This window comes from Chiloscyllium plagiosum, chromosome 13, assembly GCF_004010195.1.
Source record: "Chiloscyllium plagiosum isolate BGI_BamShark_2017 chromosome 13, ASM401019v2, whole genome shotgun sequence".
NCBI classification, from domain to species: Eukaryota; Metazoa; Chordata; class Chondrichthyes; order Orectolobiformes; family Hemiscylliidae; genus Chiloscyllium; species Chiloscyllium plagiosum.
Window position 1 is genome coordinate 6,071,772 of NC_057722.1, and position 25,569 is coordinate 6,097,340.

The 25,569-nt window shown below is 45.5% G+C and overlaps 1 protein-coding gene across 1 annotated transcript in view; it reads right to left on the reverse strand.

The window, feature by feature from the left end:
• LOC122555716 (LIM and senescent cell antigen-like-containing domain protein 2) overlaps positions 1 to 25,569 on the reverse strand; it is a 91,484-nt gene that overhangs the window by 11,086 nt on the left and 54,829 nt on the right. The window contains exons 5-7 of the mRNA XM_043701764.1: positions 10,044 to 10,193; positions 4,345 to 4,495; positions 1,464 to 1,556 (exon numbers count right to left, since the gene is read on the reverse strand). Coding sequence (XP_043557699.1) covers positions 1,464 to 1,556; positions 4,345 to 4,495; positions 10,044 to 10,193 — 394 coding nt within the window. The remainder of the gene's footprint in view (positions 1 to 1,463; positions 1,557 to 4,344; positions 4,496 to 10,043; positions 10,194 to 25,569) is intronic.

Genomic DNA, 25,569 nt, shown 5'->3' on the forward strand with positions numbered 1-25,569 from the left:
TCTGTGCAATATTTCAATAAAATGGGCTCAAGCACAATAGAATCAGGGAGTCATTATAGAACCGAAGGAGGCCATTCAACCCATCAAGACCAGATATAGCACCATCTAAGGTGGTGGAGCTGGTAGCGCATAGAAATGAAAGAACTACAGCCAATTACAAAGCAATGACAAAAGAAAGAGTACTTTCTTAACAATTTAAGGAATATTTAGCAAAATAAATGAAAGCACAAATGAAGCAGTGGGCCAAATTCTGACGGATCTGTGTTTTACAGAGTAGATGGTAAATTTCCTCATGAATAAGATACCAGTGTTAAATGCCAGAGGTTAAATGCTGTTCAGGTTGACACTTTTATTCCAACTCACACTTCACAAAACTCTTAACAAAATGAAAACCCGAAAGAACTGCAAATGCTGCAATTCAGAAACAAAAACGGAAATTGCTGGAAAACCTCTGGAGATCTGGCAGCATGTGTGGAGAGAAATCAGAATTAATGTTTCGGCTTGAGTGACCCTTCCTCAGAACCCTTAACACTCTGATTACTTGGTCCCCATTGTCCTCAACTGGGCGAAAGGTGAGGACTGCTGGAGATCAGAGACTAGATCAAAGGATTGCTGGAAAAGCACAGCAGGTCAGGCAGCTTCCGAGGAGCAGGAAAATCGACGTTTCGGGCAAAAGCCCTTCATCAGGCATCACTCTAATCTAGGCCCTATTGTTCTCATCCAATTATGCCTTAATTAACAGATAATCCCTGTTTCCTACTTGATTATAACAAACAAATTTTATGCAACAATCGAACTGATGAGGTAATTGAGGGTATCAGAGTGGAGACTGCTTCCCCATTTTAGTTTTGAGAAATATCTTTTGCTGTGTGTTTGGTTGCACTTTACACCAATGCTGCTGATCTTTGGTCACTGGGACCGGAGGGGTGTGAGCTGATCAGACCAGAGGGGTGTGAGCTTCTCATGGATCTGCTCCTGTGCAATACAGATTCCCCAGAATGTTTAGACTAAGAGAAGGGACTACGTAAACTATGCTTATATTCTCCGGGATGTGGGAGACAAAGGGGTGATTTGATTGAAGCTTGAAGCAAATGGATAGGATCGATGGACAGAAATGGTTTCTCCTGATGGGTAGTCAAGGACAGAGTGAGCCACCAGGGACATTACAAAATATTTCATCAAACAGAAGTGCGGAACTCCCTCGAACCAAAAGCTCCATTCCATCATTTTCAATCTCATTTTGTGCCGGACGAGGCGTTAGGCTGTCAGTTAGCCGCGATTGCATCGAAGGGCTGGACAGGCAGGAAATGCAGGCGGCCTACTCTTTACCCATTTGCATGTGGAACCTGCTGTCCATGTCAGTAATTCAACTGATAGCAATATCACCTTCAGTAACAGTCTGTGTCAAGAGGACAGCACCATTTTAAACAAGTGAATAATAAGGATAGGTTTGGGGTCAGTACCTGGTTGTAGTGCTTCTCACAATAGGCCAGGCCTTTCCGCTCAAAATGATGATGTCCCAGAAATGGCTTCTCACATTTTGCACAAACAAAATGCTGCAGGAGATGAAACAGAACAAAGTAATTAATCAGTCATTCCCGGAACGTGGGTAACACTGGTGAGCCCAGTGTTTATTGCTCACCCCAATCCAACGTAGAATATGGAACAGGAACAGGGCCTTTGGCCCACTGTGTTGACCATGTGCTGACCATGTTGCCTTTGTAAAGTAATCCCATCTGCCTGCACATAATCTGTATTCCTTGCCTGTTCACGTGCCTGTTTAAATATTGCTATCATATCTGCTTTGCCCACTTCCCCCGGCAGTGTGTTCCAGGCAACCACCACCCTTTGTGTGAAAAACTTGCCATGCACATCTCCTTCAAACTTTCTCCCTCTACCTTAAACCTATGTCCCCCCCCCCCCCCAGTATCTGACATGTCCACCCTGGGAAAGAGACTCGGATTTCCATTCTAATCATCATTTTACACACTCGCATCAGGTCGACCCTCCCCCCCGTACCCCCAGCCTCTGACACTCTCGCAAAAACAATCCAGGATTGTCCAACTTCTCCTTATAGCTAATACACTCCACCCCCGCCTTCACCGCAGGCAACTCCAGTCCAGGCAACGTCCTGATAAACCTTACTTTGCATCATCTCCAAAATCTCCACCTCCTTCTTTTAGTGTGGGAACCAGAACTGCACTCAATACTCCAAATGCGACCGAACTAAAGTTTTATACATTCTCACCACATCTTGTATCCCCAAAGCCCCAACTTGTGAAGGGCAGCATGCTGTACACCTTCTTTATCATCTTGTCTACTTGTGCTGCCACTCGCACAGCGAGCTGTGGACCTGCACCCCAAGATCCCTCCGTAGATCAATGCTCCAAAAGGGTCCTGCCACTTACTGGCTACTTTCCTCTTGCATTTTGATCTCCCAAAATGTGTCAGCTCCCACTTGCCCCGAGTGAAGTGGTGGTGAGCTGCCTTCTTGAGTTGTTGCTGTTCAAGGCGCCCACAAGTGCCCGACAGGAGGAGTGCTGCTGGGTTTACGTGCACGGCCAGCGAGAGCTGTGGTACGGTTTTGGGGTCAGGCAGCTGGGCAATGCGGAGGTCATCCCCTTGTACCCGCCCTCTGGCTGCCGAACACTGGGTTGACGGTGACATGGTTTGTAGTAACCTCGCCCAGCCCCGTCCGGCCTCGCGGTAAGTGGTGAGGGAACAGACCCCAAATCCTCAGCGGCTTTTCCTTCCAATCCAGTCACGTCCACTCCCACGTTGAGGGTTCATCGGGGGGGGGGGTAATTGAAGTGGACTGGTTATCTCTCAGTGGAGGGAGAGGGGCTGGAGTTGGCTTACACCCCGTTCAATCAGCCTCACAGCAGCCTGGGATACACATGAGAAAGTCTCCATTCCCCCACAGCACCAAGATGGCGCAGACAAAGGGCTGGTTTGACTCCAGTATTCGAAAGATACTTCCCATTAAGGTGTATGCGGGACTGCAGCAATGCTGTGTCTCCCTCCCATGCTGTGGCACTAACTCAGCGACCAATGCAGCTGCTCTAAACCCACCCCAGGAGCCTAGATCACCCAGGAGGAGACAGGTTGTTACAAGCACCGCATGTGAGTCCATATGCTCCCTCACCGTGGCCCCTCTCTAGTCCTCCCGTCAGGAACTCAGTCTCTCAGTTCCACAAGACAAGAGCTTCCTCAGAGCTGAACCCCCGCCCACACTGCAGGGAAGTTGTAAAATAGGAAATGGGTGACAGTGACGAAGAAAGGAGGGTCAAACTGCCAGGACTGCTCCACAATTTGCTAAATGGTTTGCCCCTGCTCCAGACTTACCGGGGTTTGCCATTCACCCTGTGACTGACTTTCACCACAGTGGCCTCTTCAGAAACCACACAAGGTTTTGGGTCATCTGAAGGCACAGACATATTTTACAGACTGCAAACTTTCCTTTCTCTGAGCCCTGGCTTTATTGTTGATACTGAAAGGTTCTCACCCTGATTACCAGACCAACTGGAAGCATCTTCCACTACTACAACAACTGGTACCTCTACATAGCACCTGTAAGGCAGCGGGTTCTCCCGTAGTGTTGTTGGACAGATCCTGACACTGGGTCACATGAGCTGGTGGACTGGGCACCTAAAAGTCCAGAAAGTAAAGGGAGGCAGAGCGGCCAGAGAGACTCAGAAAGGGAGCTGCAGAGCATAGCATCCAGGCAGCTGAATGGGCAGACACCAAGGTTGGAGGGATTGAAGTGGAGGATGCTGAAAGGGCCAGACTGGGAGGGTCGTAGGGTGGCTGGACATTACAGAGGTGAGGCCAGGAGGGATTTGCAAACAAATGGAGGCACTGCTAGACCAGGAGCCGGTGAGAATGAGTGATCAGGAGTCGGTGTGAATTAGAAACACAGGCAGCAGCCTTTCCCCAGTTAATGGGAGTTCAGCCAGGAGTGTGCTGGAATAGTTGCGTCTAACAGTAATACTGAGGGATTTCAGCACCTGGAAGAGCTGAGATGGGGCACAGACGTGTAGAGATTTTCTAATCACCCTGCTCAGAGACGTCACGACCCACCTCTGGAGCAGATAGGGAGTTGAACCTGGGTCTCCTGGCCCACACATATGGGCACTGCACCATAAGAGAAGCTGATAGCCTGGGGGACAGTGCAGATGTGGGATGGGAAGCTCAGCTGAGGGGGTCAGGCGGGGCACCCTAATGGTGAGCCCCTGGCCCGGCCTGAGACTGGGGAGAGGGTTAGACACACCGTGCCGTTTGTCCATCCGCAGCCCCCCCTCCCTGTGACAGGTTCCTGAGGCTTCCTGCCGCTGGCTCACCCACCTCAACGTGCCACTGCTTGCCCAGAGCGTTGACCACTCGCCCCTCGATTGGCCTGCGGCACGCTCCGCAGATCGGAATGCCCATTTTGTCATGGCATGGGAGACAGTACAGCTCCCCCTTCAGCTCTCGGGCCTCCACTGTCAGCTCCTTCCTGTAAAATTACCAAACACACACTCCCATTACTAACATCAACAAGTCTAAACCATTACCCTCCAGACATGGGGGGGGTGGCACAGTGGCTCAGTGGCTAGCGCTGCTGCCTCACAGCGCCAGGGTCGTGGGTCCGATCCCACCCTCGGGCGACTGTCTGTGTGGAGTTTGCACATTCTCCCCGTGTCTGTGTGGGTTTGTCCCAGTATCCGCTCGCTTCCACAAAGGATGTGCTGGTTAAGTGGATCGGCCGTGCTAAATTACCCAAGTGTCCAGGGATGTCAAGACTAGGTGGGTTAGCCATGCAGGGCACTACAGATGGGGTGCGGTGAGGCTGGGTGGGATCCCTTTGGAAGTTCGGAGTGGACTCGAATGGCCTGCTTCCACACTGCAAGGATTCTGCACACTCTTTGCCAACACATTTACCATCTTGGCCTTGTTGGAAATCATGGGATAAAATAAAAGGCTCAATGATTCAACTCAGTCACAGTTCGCACAGCAATAAAGCAGTAGGGGACAGTAATGAAAGGACTGGGTATGGCAAGCCCACAGAGGAGGTAGAAGATGGGTATAATTGTCAGTGTAATTACCACCGAGTGAAATCAAGAGATACCCTGAGTGACAAGTCATTGCCGCTCTGTGCAGGGAAATGGAAAATCCTATCAATCTGTGACCTCTGTGATTACCAGATCCAATCACGGAGGACATTGAATGAGTCTTCCAATGAAAACTAATGTGCAAGGGCTGGGGGGAGAAAGCAAGAGGTTGGCACAAGGTGAATGACGCTCATTTAACATGCCACGGTACTTGACACAATCAAGCAGCGTCAGAGCGGTAAGGCACCTGGCCCAGATGGATTTCAGGTTGAATTCTACAAAGAGTTTACAGGAGTCTTAGCTGGTCCACTAATGGACATGTACAATTACTCATATAGTCAGGGCTACCTCCCGCCTTCGCTGAAAGAGGCAAATATCTCCCGCATTCTCAAAAAAGGAAAGGACTCAGAAGATTGGGCATCATACAGACTAATATCTTTGCTAAATGTAGATTTTAAAATTCTTTCTGAAACATTAGCATTGAGGCTGGAGAGGGTTTTGCCATATATCATAAAAGAGGATCAGACGGGGTTTATCAAGGGCCGTAGATCATCTAATAATATCAGATGGGTTTTGAATGTGATTCAAGTCTGTCGTCAGGAAAGAATAACGGGAATAGTAGTCTCGTTGGATGGGGAGAAGGCATTTGACAGAGTTGATGGTCAAACCTGTTCTATATGTTGGAAAGGTATTTGCTAAATGGTTCTCAACACTGTATAATGACACCAAAGCAGTTCTGATCACCAATGGATTAGGCTCGGATAGCTTCAGTGTGGGTAGGGGTTGCTGTCAGGGATGTCCTCTCTCACCGTTGCTATTCACGCTAATAATTGAGCCACTAGCGGAAGCTATACAGGCTGATTCTAATATAACGGCCCTAAGAGTTGGCACGGGTAAACATAAAATTACCCTTTATGCCGATGATGTTCTCCTTTTTCTTAGTAATCCTTTGATGTCCCGCCTGATCCAAGTTATTAATATATTTACTGCACTCTCAGGTTACAAAATTAATTTCTCAAAATCGGAGGTCATGCCGATGGGTGGTCTCACTAATATGTCCCACTTATTGGACGGGTCTCACTTCCCTTTCGGTGGTCTCTGGAGAGTTTCTTATAGTTAGGCATTTTTATCACCCCGGTATTTGGTCAGCTGTACAAGGTCAATTTTGTGCATCTACTGGAAAGGATAAGGCAGGACCTCCAGCGATGGGGAGACCTTCCAATTTCCTGGCTGGGCAGAATAGCACTAATTAAAATGTCCTGCCCCGTCTCCTATACCCTATGAGAATGCTCCCGGTGATGCTGCCGAGGCCGGCACTGCGTAAATTGTATGGTTGGCTGGGTTCTTTCATCTGGAATCATAGACGGCCCCTCATTAAGCTGAAGAAGCTACAGCTTCCACAGGCAAGGGGAGGGCTGGATTTTCCAGACTTTAGGAAGTATCAGCTGAGTTCCCTGTTAAGCTGCATAGCCGATTGGGTCTCGTCTGACCCGCAATCAATCTGGCTGGACATCGAGGCTTCTCAAGTAACGTGTCCTCTTATTAACCTCTTATTTTCAGGTAAGATGAAAGTCATTATGGACCATTGTAAAACCCTATAGTATTAGACACAATTAAAGCCTGGAAGATAATGCGGTAAAATGAGGGTAATTCACATAAAACATCCCCTTATACTCCTATAGTGGGGGCATGGGGTTTTCAACTGGGGCTCACAGACGCCACATTTAAATCCTGGAGTTCCAGGGGTATCTCCTGTTTAGGGGATTTGTTTGATGAGGGGGTCATGATGCCTTTTCAACAGCTGCACCAGAAATTTGGACTGCTTAATAGAGATCTCTTTCAATACTTCCAAATTCGAGATTACATACAGAAGAAGACTACATTATTAGATAGCCTTTACAAATCTGATAGAGAATGTAGAGTGTTGTGGCCAATGGGTTTACCCTCGGTCAGCACTCTCTACCATTTATTACATAATGAAGTGTCAGAAGACATGGAACATGGGATCAGGAATTGGGGTTGGAAATATCCACAGAAATGTGGGATGGCATAGAGTCATAGAGATGTACAGCATGGGAACAGACCCTTCGGTCCAACCCGTCCATGCCGACCAGATATCCCAACCCAATCTAGTCCCACCTGCCAGCACCCGGCCCATATCCCTCCAAACCCTTCCTATTCATATACCCATCCAACTCCGATGCTCCAGGGAAAACAGCCCCAGCCTGCTCAGCCTCTCCCTGTAGCTCAGATCCTCCAACCCTGGCAACATCCTTGTAAATCTTTTCTGAACCCTTTCAAATTTCACAACATCCTTCCGATAGGAAGGATACTAGAAGTGCACGCAACATCTGGGAAAATGCCAGAAAAATCTCCATCTGTAATAGAACCCAAGTCATTCAGTTAAAGATACTCCATAGGTCTCATATAACACCGGAATGATTGGCAAAATTTAGGGCAGGAGCATCTCCAATGTGTCCCAAATGTAAAATAGAAGTGGGCACTCTCACTCACTGCTTATGGACATGTCATAAGATCAGCAAACACTGGGTCAGAGTAGCAAATGCGCTGACAGAAATCTTGGGAGCAGAAATTGGAGTAGATCCAGTATTTCTTCTCCTGGGCTTCTCGAACCTGCCTTCCCTGGATGTGCACAGGAGGAAATTATTTACCATTCTCTCCTTATGTGCAAGGAAAAATATCTTGGTAAACTGGGTAGCTGAGGGGCCCTCCAGGATTTCTGAATTGGCACAGGTTAATCATGGAATGTATTCCCCTTGACTTCCTTACAAATATGGTGCACCAAAAAACTGAATTATTCTACAAAATATGGCAGCCCTTCCTGAATTACATAGATACAGATATTTTGGCCATTTTGTCAAGGGCTTTCATCTTGTTGAGGTAATGGTTCTGGCTGGTCCAGGGGCCCTTGGGGGAGGAATCCTGCATGAATAGGGGTTTTATTATGTTAATTCGTTAATTTGATATTAATTCGGTCCAAGCATGTACTTCACTATTTAATTACTATGTTATCTTTTTTTTCTTGAGTAATGTAAGATATTTTATTATACCCTCTGGTTAGTTATAGGTTAGATTAGTAGTTAATTGAGTTTTGTCTTTTTCTTTTTTTTTCTTTATCTTTTCTTTTTGTTTGACAGGTTTTGGTTATTTATTTCATATTTAATTGTATATTAGTGTTTGTATTTGTGTTTTCTATTTTGTAAGTTTGTAAAAATATGTTAAATTTTCAATAAATATATCTATTAAAGAAAATGCCACAGTACAGGCACAAGGGGCCGAATGGTTTCGGTCTGCACTGGAACGATATTGTGATGCTGGGTATCCTATCTAACCCACACTGGATGAATATATAATTTGCGTTACTCTTTCATGGGAGTTGGGCATCACTGACAAGGCCAATGTTAGTTACCAAACCCCAAATGGCCTTCACCTCGGTCATCAAGTATCATCTCAGAGGAGGGTTGAGAGTCAAGCACCTTGCTGTAGGTCTGGAGTCACGTGCAGGCCAGATCTGATAAAGGAACCAGGTAGGCTTTTACAACAGTCGACAAGAGGGTCACCATATTGCGATAAGCTCCCAATTCCAGGTTTTATGACAATTAAGTACCACCGTTTGAACCCAAGCTCCCACATAATGCAAATTCAGTAATCTGGGAGCATTTTGCCACCTTTACTGAGTGACGATCAGGGGGCAATGCTGAGTCACAACTGGTATAGAGATTAATGTTTTCTTGTCGCCTTAATGACATACAGTGAATGTAAACAGTCAATGGGTCGCCCACATTTCTCCTGGGATGTGAATGTTGCTAACCAAAGCCAGTACTTATTTCCCAGCTTTGGGTAGATGCCCCAAAACAGCCTTCTTGAACTGCCTGAGTACATTTGGTGTAAGGACACCCACAGCCCAGTTCGGAAGGGAGTCCCAGGATTTCACCCAGTAACAGTGAGGGAACAGCGATGCATTGTTAAGTCTGGATTGAGTGTGTCCTATGGGGGAGTTTGCAGGTGTTCCCATGTATCTACTGCCGTTGTCCTTCTAGATGGTGGAGCCTGGGAGCTTGCAGGGTGCTGTCGAATGAGCCTGCTGCAGTGCATCTTGTAGATGGGGCACACTACTGCTACTGGCCATTGGTGATGGAAGCACCTTGGTGGATACGGTGCCAATCAAGCGGGCTGCTTTGTCCTGGATGGTGTCAAGCTTCTGAAGTGTGGTTGGAGCTGCCCCCATCCAGGCAAGTGGGGAGTACTCCATCACACTCCTGACATGTGCCTTGTAGATGGTGGACAGGCTTTGGGGAGGCAGAGGGTGAGTTACTGGCCACAGTATTCCGAGATTCTAATGTGCTTGTGCAGCCATTATGTTTACGTGGTGAGTTCAGTTGAGTTTCTGGTCAATGATAACCCCAGGATGTTGATAGTGGGTGCTTCAATGATGGTGTGTCAAGGGGCAATAGTTAGATTCTCTCTTGTAACAGATCATTGATCATTGATCCACCGCAGGAGTGTATTTGTGATCTGTACTGTACATCAATAGGGAGATATAGTTCTTAGGGTTAAAGGGATCAAAGGAACTGGGACAAAAGTGGGACTCAGTACAGGGAGATCTCTGATTTATGAACGTCCAACTTACAATCACTCGTATGTTGAATCACAATCCCGTACAGGGGTGTAATTTGAAAGTTCCAATATTTCCTTGTGCTTATGATCAGCTATTTCATATAATCCTACATTGTGTGTACAAATTAACTTTAGAACAAACTCACAAACAGAACCTGCTCCCACCCCAGCGACTGCATGTCCTGGCTTGGGTGATAAGCCTTGATCGTCATGCATGGCAGGACGGGTTCGAACAGCCGTATAAGGCCGACTCCTGCTCCTATTTTCTTTGTTCCCATTCTCCTGCATAATGGTCGAACTGTTCCTCTGACTCACCCACAGTGGGTACAGTTGAAATGATCAGCGTGGTAAGCATCGCTCCTGTACATGAGTGGCACTTCATCGATGATGAGATGGCATTTCTGACAGATGTACTGGCCAAGGCGTTTTGCCTTCTCTCGGTTGTGACAGGGTCTGCAGAGATGCCTGTTGGTGAAAGATGATATCAGGGTCTTCAGCTACTCAGACTAGAAGCCACATGGCTCACACATGCACAAACACACCCAGTTAACGGATAAGCCCGACTGAATGTCTGTACATATAACTGTACACTCACAATTTAATATACAAAGCATCCACACAACACTTATAATATTAGTGAATAAATACTTGAAAGCTTTGTGTTTGTGATATTAACAGTTAAAGGAGTGTAATATTAAAGGCAGTGAATTGTCACCCACAATTATCCAAGACAGTAGCTGCTCACATTTAATGTAAACATGCAAGAATTCTGTAAACACACATACAAGTGCACAGCTACAGAGCTACATACAAATACACGGCTACATACATGTACACAGTGACATACAAATACACGGCTACATACATGTACAGAACCGCATACGTGTACAAAACCACATATATGAGGTTAGGTTCACCTCATTGCTATGGATCTAGAATCATATTTCTGTTAGCCAGACCAGGTGGGCACACAGACTCATTGGTGAAACAGACAGTTTTTTCAACAATCATGGCTGCCATTATTCCAGAACAGTTTTTAAATTCAAATTTCACCACCTGCCAGTGTGGGACCTGAACCCATGCCCCTAGTCCAACAATATTCACACTCGCACTCACACAGGCACACACACAGACACACACACAGACACACACACAGGCACACACACAGGCACACACACAGGCACTCACACATATACACAGAGACATACACAAACAGAAATACAGTGATACACACGTGGACATACACACATAAAAACACATAAACATACAGACAAACACACCTCCACACATAGGCACATGCATACACTCACATACACACAGACACACATACTTACACACACACACACACAGACATACACCACTCAGCGATAAATTCTAATAATTGTTCAGTAAAAAAAGGGGACCTTTCAGCTGTTTTCGCCTCTGGATAATTTGTTGACTGAATTTCATCTTCATGTATCTTCCCCATTTCCTTTCCTTTTCCAACTCCCTTTTAAACGGCCATCATGGAGTCTGCTACTCTGGGAGTTTCTATGACCTAACAGCCCTCTGAATCAAAATTGACTTTGGAACATTTCCATACAAGTACAGATACACCTGCCCACAATTCCTTGCTGGGTGTAAATTCTCAAACTGCGGGGCAGAAATATATGGACCCTCACACATCTGCACCCATTCTTTCCAGAGATTTCTATCCAACTGACAATTGACATCTCCACACTGTCATTCCTCAGCAACAGATATCCGTTTTATTCACTGAAAGCTGATTAGAGGAATGATACAAACCAAGGCTGAACTCCAGTATCTCAGGCAAATTCAGATGGCGTTAAAAGAAAATGTACACTTTGGGACTTTGTGCTGAGATTGAGTTTAAGATCAGACTCTGATCCTGTTCCAGATGAGGCCACCATCTCTGGTCCAAATGAAATCTGAAGGGAAATGAATGAACTCTCGCCCCACCCCTTATTTTTAACAATTCCTATTTCTGTTGGCAATAGAATTATCTTCCATCCCTAAAACTGCACATCTCACTTACCCAAACCAGATGTCGGAATCTATGGTGTGGGTGTGAATGACTATCCTGATATACCCTCCCAAATTGTAACCTTCCATATCATTCCAGCAGTCAGAGAGCGGTTTTTAAGAGTTCATCTCAATTTACATGCCATTAAAACCCTTAATCTGAGGGGATCAACCTCAGATTTATAGAAATCCATCTCCTTCCAATCAATATGAATCCATCTATAATCCTGTCTGCAGCGATTTTCACAAATGCCTCATTGTATGATGTGGTTTTATTTATTTATTCACAGGATGAGAGTGTTACTGGATAGGCCAGAATTTATTGTCCATCCCTAATTTCCAGGAAGGAAATTAAGAGTTAGCTACATTGTTGTGGGTCTGGAGTCACGTGTCGGCCCGACCAGGTAAGGATGGCAGTTTCCTTCCCTGAAGTGAACCAGGTGGGTTTTCCTGACCATTGACAATGGATTCCTGATGAAGGGCTTTTGCCCAAAACGTCGACTTTGCTGCTCGTTGGATGCTGCCTGAATTGCTGTGCTCTTCCAGCACCACTGATCCAGAAAATGGATTTATGGTCATCATTAAACTCCCAATTATGGATTTTTATTGAATTCAAATTCCACCTTTTGCCGCAGTGGGTGTTCAAACTCAGGTCCCCATGGACATTAACAATCCAATGACAAAGCCACTAGATCATTGCCTCCCCAATAAAATCCCCAAGGACTCAACAACAGTTAATCAACAGTGATCAATCAGTCCTCAATCTTTCCAAAATGTATGCATCAATTTCACTCCAATCTGTAAATATCTATCTACTTTCAATCTTCAGGGATCAATCTACCTGTGATCGAGGCATTCCTCCAGTTCTAGTCTGTAGGGGGACTGGGATCCACTAGATCTGCAAACCTCAGCCTGATTATAGCCTGTTCACCCCAATCAATGGACAATGTAAGGGTCATCAGGTATTGGGAGGTTTTCCTGATTATCTTAAATGACCAAGGGTCAACCTGCCTGTAATCCACTGGCATTAATCGACTGAAATCAGTCTGAACTGTACCATCAAGCTCACCGATTGCTATGACTGTGATGTATTCCACTGTCCTCCAGTATGGGTGGCATGGTGGCTCAGTGGTTAGCACTGCTGCCGCACAGCGCCAGGGACATGGGTTCGATTCCCACTTTGGGCGACTGCTTGTGTGGAGTATGCACATTCTCCCCGGGTCTGCCGAGTGCTTCGGTTTCCTCCCACAATCCAAAGATGTTCAGGCCAAGTGAATTGACTATGCTAAGTTGCCCATAATGTCAGGGGTAAATATAGGGTAGCGGAATGGGACTGGGGGGGTTACTCTTTGGAGGGTCAGTATGGACTTGTTGGGCCAAAGGACCTGTTTCCATACTGTAGGGAATCTAATCAGCTTTAAGGGAATTAGATTATCACAGGGAATAAAACTGATTTTGCCTCAGACAATGGGCAGGTATCATTACCACACATTGGGGAATAATCCATGGACCAGTCACACAACAATGATCATTTGCCCCCTGGCTGGTTCTTGCAATCCTCTTAAAATGATTTCATCATTTTGAAAAATCACAAAACGCAACATTCAATCTTAAAGTCCTTTCTCTGCTCTCTGTTTCCGGCTCCTTGTTCAATTCACTGCTCCACAATCCCTGTTCCCTGCCTGTTATTTCCTGTTGAGTGTTCCCTGTTTTCCACTCAATATTCTCTATACCCTGCTCCCCATTCCCAGTTTCTTATTCTATGTCCCCTGTTCCGTATTCCCTGTCCCCACTCCCCGTCTTCCATTCCCTATTCCCTGTTACTACTCTCCATTCCCTGCTTCCTATCCCTTGTTTCCCACTCCCAATTCCCTGCATCCTATTCTCCATTCACTATTCCTTGTTCCCTGGACCCTACTGTCTTTTTCACGTTCCTTATTTCCTGTTACCTGCATACTCTTCCTTGGAGAGTCACAGATTCACAGAAAAGGCCCTTCAGCCCATCAAGACTGCATTGATACTAAAAGGGCGTTATTCCCAATTTCCCAAATCCTTGAATGTTACGGTATTATTTGAGGTGCTCATCCAAATATTGTTTAAAGGTTGTAATATTTCCAGCCTCCACTACTTTTTAAGGTAGTACATTCCAGATGTCCACTAACCGCTGAGTGTTAAACCGTGGGCATGGCTCCTGTTGGTTCTCTCACTCTCTTGTTGCATGATTCGGACATGCCGGTGTTGGACTGGGGTGTACAAAGTTAAAAATCACACAACACCAGGTTATAGTCCAACAGGTTTAATTGGAAGCACTAGCTTTCGGAGCGTCACCCCTTCATCAGGTGGTACTGTTGGACTATAACCTGTTGCGTGATTTTTAACTCTCTTGTTGCAGTTGGCAGTTCCACTCTCTTTGCTCAGCTCATGGGGTGTTTATGATGAACAGACGTTATTTACAGAATTCTTTTAGAATTCTGCACAGACTCAAAGTGTATTTCTAGGCCCCGAAGCCAAGAACTCTTATTTGTGCACAATAACATTTCCAGTTTTGTTCAATTTAATTTACTTCTCAATTGATTCAGAATGTCTCACTGACATTGTAGTAAGAACACAGGAACTAATTTCTGACAAAGTGCCTTGAAGAAAGATCGTTTCATGGGAAATTTATTTTTTTCATCTTATAATAATGATCTTTGTTTTTGAATCTTAAAAGAATTTCTTATGAACTAGCTTGATAAACTGAGGAATCTGATGAAAGAGGTTAATCACTGTGCTCATTTAGGATCTCAACAGTTTGGCCTTGTTTAAACAGAAAGAGCAAGGAATATGCGACACAGAAAGGGATTGTTAGAGACTGTAGAGTCAGTGAATTATAGTTGGAAGTGTGTGTCATGTGTTCATCTGTGTGTGTGCAGTGTCAGACATTATGTAGATGTGGCTGTGCATCTATGTGTCTTCGTATATGTGTGTATGTGTTTGTGTCTATCTGTGTGATTGTGTCTGTATAAGTGCGCCTTTGTGTATATTTCTACGTGCATGTGTATCTCTGTGTGTCACTGTATATGTGGAAGTGTTCATATCTGTGTATCTAAGTGTGCATCTATGTCATTGCGAATGTCTGTATTGCAACTGTGTGAATATGTCTGTGTGTATATATATATATATATATTTGTATCAGGATTTTGACCCAGCAACATTGAAGGGATGGGGATATACTTCCAAGTCAGGATGGTGACTGGCTTAGAGGGGAACTTGCAGGTGGTGGTGGTCCCATGTATCTGCTGCCCTCGTCCTTTGAGATGGAAGTAGCTGTCTGAGGATCTTTAGTGAATTTCTGCAGTGGGTCTTGTAGATAGTACACACTGCTGCTACTGAGCATCGGTGGGGGAGGGAGTGAATATTGCAGGTTGTGGATGTGGTGCCAATCAAGTGAGCTGCTCTGTCCTGGTTTAGTATTGATTTTCTTTCAAATTGTTGGAGATACATTCATCCAGAATACCCATGGAGTTGGCATGATACGTCAATCAGAAAGAAATGGTGATGGAAATAGGTACTAAGTTAGCACAGCATTACAAGAGTCCATGCTCTGGGCAGATGGCATTAGGTTCATGGATTGGTATAGGTGCGTGCTGAAGGTTTGTTTTGTATTTCATCCCATCTGGAGAAGGAAGGTATCCTTTTGGTTTGGTCCCAGGGCCACCTATGGTGGAGGTAAGGTACCGCTAGGCCTGCAAAAATGCATGTAAAGTGGGTGAACGCAATGGGACTGACAAGGATAGTCACAAAATTGGACAAAATAACATGGAGTTTAAAACAGAGGTCAGTATTTGAACAAGTCTGGAAATGTAATATTATTATAGAATTATAGAATTTATGCAGCTTGACTAATTCCCCAAAACACCCTCTTCACAATAGAGTATGTGCATCTGTTTGTGTGTATGTGTGTTTTATAGGAGTGTGTGTGTGTGTGTGTGTGTATTTGCGTATACGAAGACGTGTGTGCATGGGTATGTGTTTGTTTGTACAGGAATGAGTCTGTGTGTGCAGGATTAAGTGTGTGTGTGCCTGTGATTGTGGAGATAATGCAAGGAAAGGGAGTGTATATGTCTGCGTGTATGTATATATATATATATATATACGCATGAGCGCATGCATTTACAACTTTGTGTCCTTGGGTGTACTTGTCTCAATTAACATGCATGTGATTAGGACTCTGCATGCCTGTGCACAAGAGTGTGTGTGTGCAGGTGTATGTGTATATATATGTCTGTATGTGTGTCTATGTGTCAGTGTGTATGTGTGTGTGTGTGAAAGAGTGTCTGAGTGTCTATGTCTGACTGAACGTATGTGAGTGTGCGTGCGCGTGTGTGTTGTGTGTCTGTGTGTGTGTATGTATATGTGTCTTTGTGTGTGTATATGTGTCTTTGTGTGTATGTGTGTATGTGTCTTTGTGTGTATGTGTGTATGTGTCTTTGTGTGTATGTGTCTTTCTGTGTGTGTGCCTTTGTGTGTTTGTGCGTCTGTGTGTGTATGTGTCTGTGTATGTGTGTCTTTGTGTGTATGTGTCTGTGTGTGTGTGTTAGATCTGGGAACACCAACAGTGCAGATATAAAGTGAGCTCTATTCTCATTCCACAAATCCAACGACAGAGCGAGCAGCTTTCTCTGGCTAAATTAACTCAGTAAATGTTCAGAGTGAGGGCACTTCCAGGCTTTTCTGTCAGTCTGCAACTGAGCCTGACGACAGGTGTTGGCTGGCCGTTCCGTGTGAAAGTTGTGTTTGAACTTGAAACCGCTTTGATTGAAGGAGCTGAAATTCAAGCCCTGTGGAGCTGGACTGCCAGAGTCAACAAACAGAGCAGGGGGTATAGCCTACAAAACCTCACAGAGTACACACTCCAGTCCCTGTGACCAATCCACACTCCAACATCAAGTCTCTAATTTTACAAAACAATCTACTCCTGACACGCAAATGCCTGATGAGGTCGGCACTGAACGTCTCCCGTACTCTTCCATCCATGTACCGTTTCAGTGGGCTGACAGACTCTGCCGTGTGGTCCCCTGTTCCACCTCTCTCTAACCTGAACCCTGTCCACACACAGAAAAAAGCACCTTCAGATTAAATGTGAAGAATCATTCCTGACAGCCACACAGCCTTACAGCGCAGAAACATGCCCTTCGGCCCAACTTGTCCATGCCGACCACGTTTCCCCAAACTGAACTAGTGCCGTTTTCTTGCGTTTGGCCCGTATCCCTCTAAACCTTTCCTATTCCTAAACCTGCTCAAAAGCCTTTCAAAGTTTGTATTTATATCTGCATCCATCAATTCCTCTGGCTGTTCATTCCTTACGCGCACCACTCTCTGCATACAACAGCTGCCTCCCAGGTCTCCTTTAAATCTTTAACCTATAATCCCCTACCGTGGGAAAAGACATCGGCCATTCACCTTATCTATGCCTCTCATGATTTTATAAATTTCTATAAGGTCCCTCCCCACCACTGCCTCTGATGCTCCAGGGAAAATAGTCCCAGCTGATCCAGCCTCTCCTTACACCACAAACCTTCCAGATCCTTGTCAATCTTTTTTGCACCCTTTCCAGTTTAATCACATCCTATAGGAGGGTGACCGGAATTGTATGCAGCACTCCAAATGTGGCCTGACCGATGTCTTGGACAGTCGGAACGTGACATCTCAACTCCTGTACTCAGTGCTCTGACTGACAAGCACAAACGTGCTAAACACCTCCTTCGCTATTCTGTTGAGCTGTGTTGCCACTTTCAAGGAGCCTGCATCCCTAGGTCTCCCTGTTCAACAACACTCCCCAGGGCCCTCCCATTAACTGCGTAAGCCCTGCCCTGGCTTGTCTTCCTAAAATGCAACACCTTGCATTTATCTGGAGAATCACAGACTCCTTACAGGGTAAAAAGAGGCCATTCGGCCCATTGAGCACACACTGCCCCTCCAAAGGCAACCCATCCAGACCTACTCCCCTACCGTATCCCAGTACCCTGCTAATCCACTTAGGCTGCAAATACCTGGATACTATGGAACAATTTAGCGTGGCCAACCCACCCACCCAACCTGCACGTCTTTGGACTGGGGGAGGAAACCAGAGCACCCAGAGGAAATGGTTTCACAGCGACTTAAACAGGAATAGGTCCTTGGACTGTGTGTCCTAATATTCTTGTTATTGATGCTTTCACTGAGGGAATGGATTTGAGACCTCTGTAAAGTGCACAGTGTTGGGAATGAGACCAGGAAACAAGTTAATGCCTAACTAAGACTAGGCTGAAGATTGATTTGAGTTCACTCAGGACAGGTGGCCTCCCTATTCATTGTATTAATCTCTTTTACAACAGCCCCGAACCCATGAACCCCTGTGTGACAGGAGTTGAATCTTTTGTATGTTCTGTGACACGTCCTGCTGTCAGACAATCTATGACCCTGGTGTAAATTACAGCGGTGTACCGTGTGAGCCCTGCTCCCTACTTCAAAAACTTTCATCATTTTGTCTTCATTACATTTCAGCATCTCACATCCCTTGAGGGTCACATATCAGACGCGGTTTTTTTCTCGCTGTCTATTTGCATAAGCTGAGTATCCCTTTTCCCTGAACACTGGAGACTAACCGGGGACAATTAGTTTCACCCTCCACATGCAGTACCCTGTAAACATTGCCTGACCTTCCCAGGAGGAAGTCAATCAGAGTAGCTCTTTCCCAGGGTCAACTCTCACTGCACTTTGATGTCCATTCAGACTGCTTAGCTGGTGGCAAAGGCGTTTGATGTCTTGCAGGTGCACATCAGGACTAGGATTGCAAATGATTTGGGAGAGTCTCTCCCTCTCTGAGACGTTTAACTGGCTTTTTATCCCCTTTCCCAGCAAGATGAGACTGCCAAGGGGGAGCTGGCGTGAAAAGCAGAGACTACACTGGTCCCAGCCAAGTGGATAATGGGTGTCCTTGCCACTCTCAAGAGGCTTGAGGGTAGAATCTAGGCTGGCACTCAGTGTGGAGCTGCTGGAAGTGCTGCTGTTCAGATGAGGCTATGTAAACCTTTTCCGTAAAGAGATCCCGTGATTAATTTCAAAGGGCTCACCACTATCTATTTCTCAAGCAACACCAGTGAAAATATAACAAGGGGAGCTGGTGATTATTTAAGGGCGCATTCTCAGTACAGCTGGACTCCTGAACTTCCAACATTACGACAGCATCACGCTCATCAAGCATCTTGGGGTTTTCCAATGTCATGAAGGGCACTGTTTAAATGCAAGTTTCTCACGGTAAGAATGGAAAGCTTACAGCGCGCAATGAGACCGTTTGGCCCATCTTGTCTGTGGTAGCTGCAAGGATGCTCAGTCACGTCCCACTAGCTACCTCTTGGTGCGAAACTCTAGGTTCAAGTGCGTATCGAAGGACTTTTTAAATGTGATGAGGGCTCCTGGCTCTACCATCCTTTACAAGCCACCATCCTCTGGGCGCAAAGAAATCACCTCAAGTTGACTCACACCTTTGTGCCAATTACTACATTAAATCCACATTTCCTGGTTATTGACCCCCTCTGTTAAGGTAAATAGGAATTTCCTATCCATTCTATGTCCCTTACAACTTCAACTAAATCTCCCCTCAGCCTCCTCTAAGCCAAAACAAACAACCCCAGGCTATGGAATCTATCCTCACGGTTACAATTCGTTACTCCTGGCCTTCTTAAATCCCCTCAGTACCCTGTCCAGAATAGTCACGTCCATCCTGTTATACAGCCAGCAGGCCTGTAAACAGTACCATAGCTGTGGCTTCACTAGGGTTTCATTCTGATAGTTCCATGATTTGTAGGTATCATTTATAAAGCCAGCATTTGTTATCTCAATCGCCCTTAATCTGAGTGGCGTGCTGGGCCATTTCAGGGGGTAAATAAGAGCCTGTTCCTTGCTGTGGCTCTGGAGTCACACATAGGCCTGACCAAGGAAGGATAGAAGAAGGGCTTCAATGAAAACAGATTGGGTTAGTGCAACCGCCAATGACAATGATCATAATCACCATTACTGAGAAGAGCTTTCCATACCAGATTTAATAACTGAAGTTAAACTCCACAGCTTCAAATCCTGACTGTGCGGAGTTTGCACATTCTCCCCGTGTCTGCGTGGGTTTCCTCCGGGTGCTCCAGTTTCCTCCCACAGTCCAAAGATGTGCAGGTCAGGTGAATTGGCCAAGCTAAATTGCCCATCGTGTGCAGGATGTACAGGCTAGGTGGATTAGCCATGGGAATTGTGTGCTTATGAGGATCAGGTGGGATGCTCTTTGGAGGGTCAGTACAGACTCAATGCACCAAATGGCTCTATCTGCCAGTGTTGGGTTTTGTCCCCATATCATTGGAGAACTAGCCCGTGTTGCTGACTTACTAGCCCAGTGATATCCCTGCTGCGCCCCACCTTGCCCATGTGAACGTGGCATTGAGCTACCTATTTCAACTCCCTGGTCCATCTCATATAACTGGCCCACAATGCCCTGAGGGAGGGAGTTTCGGGATCTTGACTCAGTGACAGTAAAGGAACGTTGATATATTTCCAAGTCAGGAGTGGTGAGTGGTTTGGAGGGGAACTTCCAGAGGGTGGTGCTCCTATGTATCTGCTGCCCTTGTCCTTCTAGATGAAAGTGGTCATGGGTTTGGAAGGAGCTGTCTGAAGATCCTGGGTAAATTCCTGCAGTGTATCTTGTAGATAGTACACACTGCTGCTACTGAGGCGTCAGCAGTGGAGGGAGTATAGTGTTATACTGTTCTAGTATAACATCTCTGTTGTTTTATTTTCAGTTTTGACTAATAAAGTGAAAGAAAGTGCTTTCTTAACCACTTTGTTCAGCCATCTTCAAAACTCTGTGGACGTGCGCTGCAAGATTCCTCTGTGTTTTTACTTTGCTCAGAACTCCACAAATGATTGTGGAATCACTGGCTTGTTCCTCTTTCCCCAGATGTATCACTTCCCAAGCTTTGGATTGAATTCCATTTGCCACTGGTCCGCCCCATCTGACCAGTCCAGTGTTAGTTTATTGCAGCCTGCAGCTGAGCTACCAACCATAGTATCGATTTAGTTACCGTTCAAAAAGCTCTTAATCATTTCCCGGATATTTAATCCTAATTCATGGATACATATACACCACAAACAGTTGGGGACCCTTTCAAAACACGATTAGAAAAGGTGGGTGATTAAACTGAATGGTCTCAAACCCTCCCTTATCCTTACTATATTTAAATGACATTACAATAGAGCCTACACTTCAAAACATATCTCATTGGCTTCAATTAAGATTGGGATATTCCTGAGTTATAAAACATGTTGATTAAACACAAGTTCTTTTACGAACTGATTAAAATTGATTATGGGATATAATTCTGAATTGTAGGTTATGCCTTTCTTGATATATACCTTTGTCAAAATTGGCTCTACATTATATTCTGTGTTCTATGTTCTCATCTCGACTATCCCTTAAGGGAGTTGGTTATCCAATGCTAACTGGTGTTTTGATAGGCCAGGAGCTTTGTTTAAATTGGCAATGTTTTTCACAGTTAAAATCAAAGCCAGTGTATTAAAGGACTGAATGAGTGCTGTTGAAATGCAGAAAATGCTCCCTGTGTCTGCCTGGATGAATTGATAGAGATATTCTTTCTGTGACTACGTTATCGGGTTCACGGCTCTCACTCAGTCCCACTCACAGCTGCTGTTTTCTCTCCTCAGTTCTCTGTATGAAAACATCTGTATTCCCATAAATCAACTCTCTCAGAGTCGACGAGCTCCAATAAAGCACATTCTGTTCGCATCAGCAGCATGAAGTATTCAGAATCAACACAGGCTCCCAACCCTCCCGTGTCCATGGTCCAGCTTTGACAGCTCCCGCATGTGACAGAATGTCTTACACAATCATCACCGGGGGGGGGGGGGTGAAATCCAGATAAATGGGGTGCAAGGAAGACGAGAGAGGGGCAAAACCGAGGGACAGTTACCTCATGTGTATGGAATTTGCACTTACTCCCCAGTGTCTGTGTGGGTTTCCTCCGGGTGCTCCAGTTTCCTCCCACAGTCCAAAGATGTGCAGGTCAGGTGGATTGGCCATGCCCATAGTGTCCAGGGATGTGTAGGTTAGATGGAAAATCCATTGGGAAATGTGGGGATGGGGTAGGACGCTCTTGAACAATCAGTGCAGATTCAATGGGCTGAAAGGCCTCTTTCTGCATTAGGGATTCTGTCATTCCATAATTCTATGGAAGTGATAAAGCTTGCTGATGTGAAGAAGGGTGAGGGTAATTAAACAAGTCATATAATTATAAAAATCTCTACATTTTAGGCCACTCAACCCATCGAGTCCCCACTGGCTCTCCGAAGAGCAACCCACCCAGACCCACCTCCCCCCCACCGTCTCCTCTCCCTGTAACTCTGCATTCACAACAGCTAATCCACCTTGCCTCAAACAATGACCTTATAAGTCCACTTTCCTAAAAACATTTTTTATTTGAAAATCTGCTTGGCTAATCATCTTCAGGGAAGGAAAACTGCCCTCCTTATCCAGTCTGACCCGCATGTGACTCCAGTGGCACAACAATCTGGCTGACTCTTGACTCTGCTGTCTGAAATGCTTAGCAACCAACTCAGGTGTATCAAACCACGACGAAGACTAAACAAAGATCAGAAAGATGGCCTGGCATTGACCTTGAAAATCTGCTTGGCTAATAATCTTTAGGGAAGGAAAACTGCCCTCCTTATCCAGTCTGACCCGCATGTGACTCCAGTGGCACAACATGTGACTCCAGTGGCTGATTCTTGACTCTGCTGTCTGAAATGCTTAGCAACCAACTCAGGTGTATCAAGCCACGACGAAGACTAAACAAAGATCAGAAAGATGGCCTGGCATTGACCTAGGCACCCAAACGTGTGACAAAAAAACACAGCCCTGTTGACCCTGCAAAAGTCTTCCTGACTGACATCTGGGAGCTAGTGCCAAAACTGGAGAGCTGTCTTACAGAATAGTCAAGCAACAGTCATACTGAGAGAATCAGACTTTACGGTCAATGTCCCAGACACCACCATCACTGTCCCTGTATGTGTCCTGCCACACCAGCAGGACAGACCCAGCAGAGGTGGTGGCACAGTGGGGTACAGTCAAGAAGGAGTTGCCCTGGGAGTCTTCAATATTGCCTCCAGACCCGATGAAGTCTCATGGCTTCAACTTAAACATGGACAAGCAAACCTCCTGCAGTCCTCCCTCGGCTGATGAATCGGTGCTCCTCCAAGCTGGCCATCACTTGGAGGAAGCACTGAGGATGGTAAGGGTACAAAGTGTGCTCTGGGTGGGCATTTCAAATCCCCACCATCAAGAGTGGCTTGGCGGCAGCACCACTGATCAAGCTGGTTGGGCCCAAAAGGAACTAGCTGCCAGACTGGGAACCAAGGGGGAATAAATATACACTTGATCTCATTTTCATTAATCTATTTATCACAGACGGGTCTGTCCACGATCGGTTAGACTCGCCACAGCACAGTTCTTTTGGAAACAATGCCCTACCTTCACATTGAGAACACCCTCCATCCGTTTGTATGGTCTTGCTAAATAGGACAGACTTCAAACAGATCCAGCAACTCAAGGCTGGGCATCCATGAGTCACAGAGTCATAGAGATGTACAGCATGGAAACAGACCCTTCGGTCCAACTCGTCCATGCCGATCAGATATCCCCAACATGGGCTTTCAGCCTCAGAATTGTATTCAACCAGAATCTGTAAGCTCATGGCCCAGGCGATGGCCATTCCACCATTACCGTCAAGCTGGGAAATTAACTCTAGTCCAATGAATAATGCAGGAGGATATGCCAGGAGCAGCACCAGGCATACCTAAAAATGAGGTGTCAGCCTGGTGAAGCTGCCAAATAGGATTACCTACACGGCAAACAGCATAAGCAGCAAGTGATAGACAGAGCTAAGTGACCCCACACCCAATGGAGCAGATCTCTGCAGGCCTGCCACATCCAGGCGGGAATGGCGATGGACGATTAAACAACTCACTGGAGGAGGAGGAGGCTCCACAAATATCCCCATCATCAGCGGTGGAAGAGCCCAGCACATCAGTGCAAAAGATAAGGTGGCAGCTTTCGTAGCAATCTTCAGTCAGAAGTGCCGTGTGGATGATCCAACTCAGCCTCCTCCAGTGGTCCCCAACATTATAATTGCCAGTCTTCAGCCAATTCGATTCACTCCATGTGAAATCAAAAAAAGGTACTGGATACTGCAAAGGCTATGGGCCTTGACAATATTCTGGCAATATTTCTGAAGACTTGCTGCTCCCATAGCCAAGTTGTTCCTGACCAACACTGGCATCTACCCAACAATATGGAAAAATGTCCAGGTATGAACTGTACATAAGATGCACTGCAGAAATTCACCAAAGATCCTCAGACAGCACCTTCCAAACCCACGACCACTTCCATCTAGAAGGACAAGGGCAGCAGATACATGGGAACACCACCACCTTCAAGTTAACCTCCAAGCCACATTCCCATCCTGACTTGGAAATATGTTGCCATTCCTTCATTGTCGCTGGGTTCAAATCCTGGAATTCCCTCCCTCCCTGACATTATTGCGGATGTACCCACACCAAATGGACTGCAGTGGTTCAAGAAGGCAGCTCATCATCACCTTCTGGTGGGCAGCTCAGGACAGGTAATAAATGCTGGGTCCAACCAGCAAAACCCATTCCTCATGAATTGATTATAAAAAAAGAAACCATCCAGAATCTGGACAATTCTGGAAAGTCAATATCAGTATATTCACTCTCACTGCACTGTGTTCTTTTAAAAACCTGGTTGTAGGATGTTATGAATTTTTAAGTTTTTCATCCCATCATTTTCTGTCATACATTTTCTTTACAGATATTAATTACAAGGAGTTCCTCACACTTGGCCCCTCACAACTATCAACATATCCTTTGTGTCCTCGAATGAGAGTACTTGTTCAACCTCTCTTAATCTTCACGATCATGTCTCCCATCTCTGCCTTAAAGGCATTTTTTTTTCCATTTCTCTAATCTCTTCCTGTTTCCACACTTGTAAAAGCTCTTGCAATCTATTTTTATAGATCTTGCAAGTTTGCTCCCATTCTGTTTATCTCTCTTTATCAATTTCCGTAACATACATTGCTGGGTTTTGAAACGTTGCCAAACCACAGCCTCACTACACGTTCCGGCAATATTACGAACCTTCAACCTAGAATTATGTTGTTAACTTCTCTATGGTAGTGCTTGATCCATTTTCCAATGGAGGCTTTAATTCTTTCGTTAAATGCATGATTGTTGACATTTGTAAATTATTTCAACTAATGAACCTTGGAGTGCAGGTTCATAGCTCCTTGAAAGTGGAGTTGCAGGTAAATAGGATAGTGTAGAAGGCATTTAGTATGCGTTTCTTCATTGAGTACAGTAGTTGGGAGGTCATGTTGCGGCTGTACAAGACATTGGAAAGGCCACTTTTGGAATATTGTGCGCAATTCTGGTTTCCTTCCTATCGGAAAGATGTGAAATTTAAAAGAGTTCAGAAAAGATTGCAATGATGTTGCCAGGGTTGGAGGATTTGAGCTATAGGGAGAGGATGAACAGGCTGGGGCTGTTTTCCCTGGAGTGCTGGAGGCTGAGGGGTGACCTTATAGAGGTTTATAAAATCATGAGGAACATGGGTAGGGTTAAATAGACAAGGTCTTTTCCCTGGGGTGGGGGAGTCCAGAACTAGAGGGCATAGGTTTAGGGTGAGAGGGGAAAGATATAAAAGAGACCTAAGGGGCAACTTTTT